At 36.4% G+C, this 3,419-nt stretch overlaps 1 protein-coding gene across 1 annotated transcript; it reads left to right on the top strand.

Moving 5' to 3' along the window:
- Window positions 1-207: 207 nt before the first annotated feature.
- LOC145090060 (uncharacterized) lies at window positions 208-2,192 on the top strand. The gene is made up of 3 exons (XM_079028412.1): window positions 208-1,273; window positions 1,358-1,583; window positions 1,976-2,192. The coding sequence occupies exons 1-3, from the start codon at window positions 208-210 to the stop codon at window positions 2,190-2,192; spliced, it is 1,509 nt and encodes a 502-aa protein (XP_078884538.1).
- Window positions 2,193-3,419: the final 1,227 nt, after the last annotated feature.

Below are 3,419 nucleotides of genomic sequence, written 5' to 3'. Positions count from 1 at the left end.
GATGTTGAGAGACATAAGAAAGGAAAAAAGTTGTTCTGAGGGTGTAGTTCATCAAAAGGCTTTCACATTAGGACAAAAGTTCAAAACAAAGAAAGATGTGAAAGAATATATAAACAAACATGCAGTAGAAACCAAAAGGGATTTACATTTTGAAAAAAAAATGAAAAAACAAGGATTAGGGCTAAGTGTAGAGGAGTGGCCTCAGATATGAGTGGTAGGCCATGGACACAGTCAAGGACTGGATTCAAGGACAAAACAGTAAATATGAAAGAGAGTAAATATCCTTGGGTTGTACTAGTGTCTACACCTAAAGAGACAGATGACTGGGTAGTAGTGAACACCCTAGTTAGTGAACATCGGTGTGTGCAATCAAGAACCATTAAAGCTTGCAACTACAAATTCATTGCAGCAAACATTGTGAAGCAAATTGAGAGTAATCCAATCATTCCAGTCAATGCACTTCAAGAAGATCTCATCCAAAAATTCGAGATGAACATGTCAAGAATGAAGGTACATCGGGCAAAGGAATTGGCTCAGAAGCATGTTTTTGGGGATTTTCAGAAACAATATGCTATTTTTAGGGACTATGGACTAGAGTTGATGGAAAGAAACTCAGGTACTAATGTGAAGATCGATTGTTACAGTGAGCCAAATTTAAATTCTGATACAAGGACATTTAGGAGAATTTACATTTGTTTAGGAGCATTAAAAGAAGGATTTAAGGCTAATCTAATGGATTTCATAGGGTTGGATGGTACTTTCATGAAAGGTCCCTATCCTGGTCAAATTTTGACTGACGTAGGGGTAGATTCCAATAATGGGATATATCCTCTTGCATATGCTCTTGTTGAGAATAAAACCACCAATTCATGGACATGGTTTTTGGAACAACTTGGTGATGATCTGGAACTTTATGCTAGTTCAAACTTCACTTTCATCTCAGATAGGCAGAAGGTACATATACTTCAATTTAATTTGATATTGTTGTTATTTAATCAACTAAGTATTGAAATATTTAAATATGGTATCATTCCTGCAATTGCCAAACTTTTCCCTCAAGCTGAGCATAGGTTCTGTCTGAGGCATATTTATGAAAATATGAAAAGGCAGTGGAAGGATAAAGAGCTCGAAGATTTGGTGTGGGCATGTGCAACTGCTACTACTGTAAGGCATTTTGAGAAAGCATTAGAAGAGCTAAAGAAATTCAAAGTTGAAGCTCATGATTGGCTGATACAGATTCCTCCAGCCCATTGGGCAAGATCTCATTTCTCAGGTTAGCACTTCATCTTTCCTTTATGTTAACATTTACTTGTCATTGTTAGGATTTGTTATCATTTTGTATTATATGACTAAACAGGGAGGGCACATACTAACATCTTGTTGAATAACGTGTGTGAGGTTCTGAATGGAAAAATACAAGGTGGTAGGGACAAACCTTTCATTTATTGTTTGGAGTATATTAGAGAGTATTTGATGAAGAGAATTTGCAATGTCCAAAGAGAGATTGATAGATGCCATGGTCCTCTCACACCAACTGCCACTAGTCTTCTTGATCAAATGAAAAGACAAGCACAAAAGCACAGGTGTATTTTCCATGGGGTTAAAAATCAAGTCATTGCTCATTGGGGTGATCAGTTTATTGTGAATTTGGATGAAAAAACATGCACATGTAGACATTAGGAAATTACAGGCATGTTATGCTCACATGCAATAAGTGCAATATGGGACAAGATTAAACATGGAGCAAAGAATGTTCCTGAGTTGGAGCATTGGGTCCACCCATGCTACTGTCTAGTTACATGGGCAGAAGTGTACAAACACAAAATTGAACCTATAAATGATAGATTGATGTGGCCCAAATCACAATGCCCAACCAAGTTGCTTCCACCAAAACATGTTGTTCAGGTATGTCTTCATATATCAATATAACTGAAGTTTTTTAAGAATAACAATTTAATCTTATGTACATTTGTAGGTGGGTAGGCCCAAAAAGAAAAGGAAGAGGGTATATGATGAACCTGCTACACAGGGGCATAAACTGTCCAAGAGGTGAACCACTGTCACATGTAGAAAGTGCAACAACAAAGGGCATAATTCAAGAACTTGTAAAGGTCAAGGTGGCCCTAATGACAAAAGAACTGAAGAAACAGGAGGATAGAAGTGAGGATGGGGGTGTTGTTGAGAACCATTAGGTCTTTTGATGTAATTTGCACTTTACTTTTATGGTTATGTTAACACCTATGTTTATGTACCAAACAATACTTACTTTGGGCTCCTTATTTTGTATGGTCATGCATGTTGACCTTGAATCATTGTACACATAGGTAAACTGTGAAACAATGTCAACTGTTGTTGTGATATACAATAGCATTTTTGTTATATTCTTGTTCTTGTCAACTAGTATTTGTGACATTCAAAGTGTTTGGTCATGCATATTGAATTGGTGTTCTTGTCAATAATATTTGATTGCACAAATCCATGACACAATAACCTTGTTCTGAAATTAAACCATCTTATTACAAAAAGACTATAACATTAAGACAACATTAACCAGAACATAATTTACTGCAGTCAAACTCAAAAAAGACACAAACATTACATAAACCATGGTATAATTTCCTGTCTTCAGACTCAAAATAAGACCACCAGTACATTAACCCTATGACTACGACACTACTTCTTGCATTCAGACACCACATTCAGAGGCAACTTCGACCATGCTTCAAGTAATGAATTGCAAAAAGACCCCAATTGAAGAGAATGATTAACTTATACATCCTAGCTTGCAGTGTAGCTTGTTGAAGAGATTCTTAGAGCTTGTTCATAGACCTGATTAACCCAGGTATCACTTCCACCGATCTAGGGAACATCGGCTCATCAAACCACCCAATCCAACCACACCTTCTCTCATTACGAAGACAAGACCAAAATCGCATTCCAGGGTTGCGATCTGACCAGGAAGTGACAATGGCTAGATCACGATTTCCACAAGCACATATCGGCATTTTCCCCAGCTTTCTTTCTCTAACAGTAGTAGTGATCGATTAAATTAGGAGGAAGAACAAGAAGAAGTAATATAAGCGTTAATTTATATGTTCAGAAAAGGTTCTTTAGGCTAAAATGACATAAATACCCTCATGTGCAAGTCACATGGGGGCAACTTAACGTTGGAATGGACGAACATCCAACTCGGGGACCAAACGCGTGCAACTTATGGTCCATAGGTACTATTTGAGGGAAAAAAGTACCGTAGGGACTAGATTAGGGAAAAATCCAAAACCTAAAGGTCCATTCGCGTAATTTGTTCTTTTAAAAATTCACTTTGATTATTTATAGTGTAATATTCTAATAGAATATTTCACGTATATTTTGAAAAAACGGTAAATTTTTTATTTTTATTTATTATTTTATTATTTGTT

This window comes from Lactuca serriola, chromosome 2 (genome assembly GCF_051521515.1).
Source record: "Lactuca serriola cultivar US96UC23 chromosome 2, Lser_US96UC23_V15, whole genome shotgun sequence".
In the NCBI taxonomy this organism is placed as follows: domain Eukaryota; kingdom Viridiplantae; phylum Streptophyta; class Magnoliopsida; order Asterales; family Asteraceae; genus Lactuca; species Lactuca serriola.
The sequence above is the reverse complement of the archived record's forward strand: the minus strand, read 5'-3'. Positions and strand labels throughout refer to the sequence as shown.

What these genes read in the sequence shown, in the direction of transcription:
- LOC145090060 (XM_079028412.1), top strand. Translation starts at nt 208, where the DNA reads ATGAGTGGTAGGCCATGGACACAGTCAAGGACTGGATTCAAGGACAAA. An exon ending in GGCAAGATCTCATTTCTCAG is followed by an intron (nt 1,274 to 1,357) that starts GTTAGCACTTCA and finishes ATGACTAAACAG; the next exon opens with GGAGGGCACATACTAACATC. An exon ending in AGACAAGCACAAAAGCACAG is followed by an intron (nt 1,584 to 1,975) that starts GTGTATTTTCCA and finishes GTACATTTGTAG; the next exon opens with GTGGGTAGGCCCAAAAAGAA.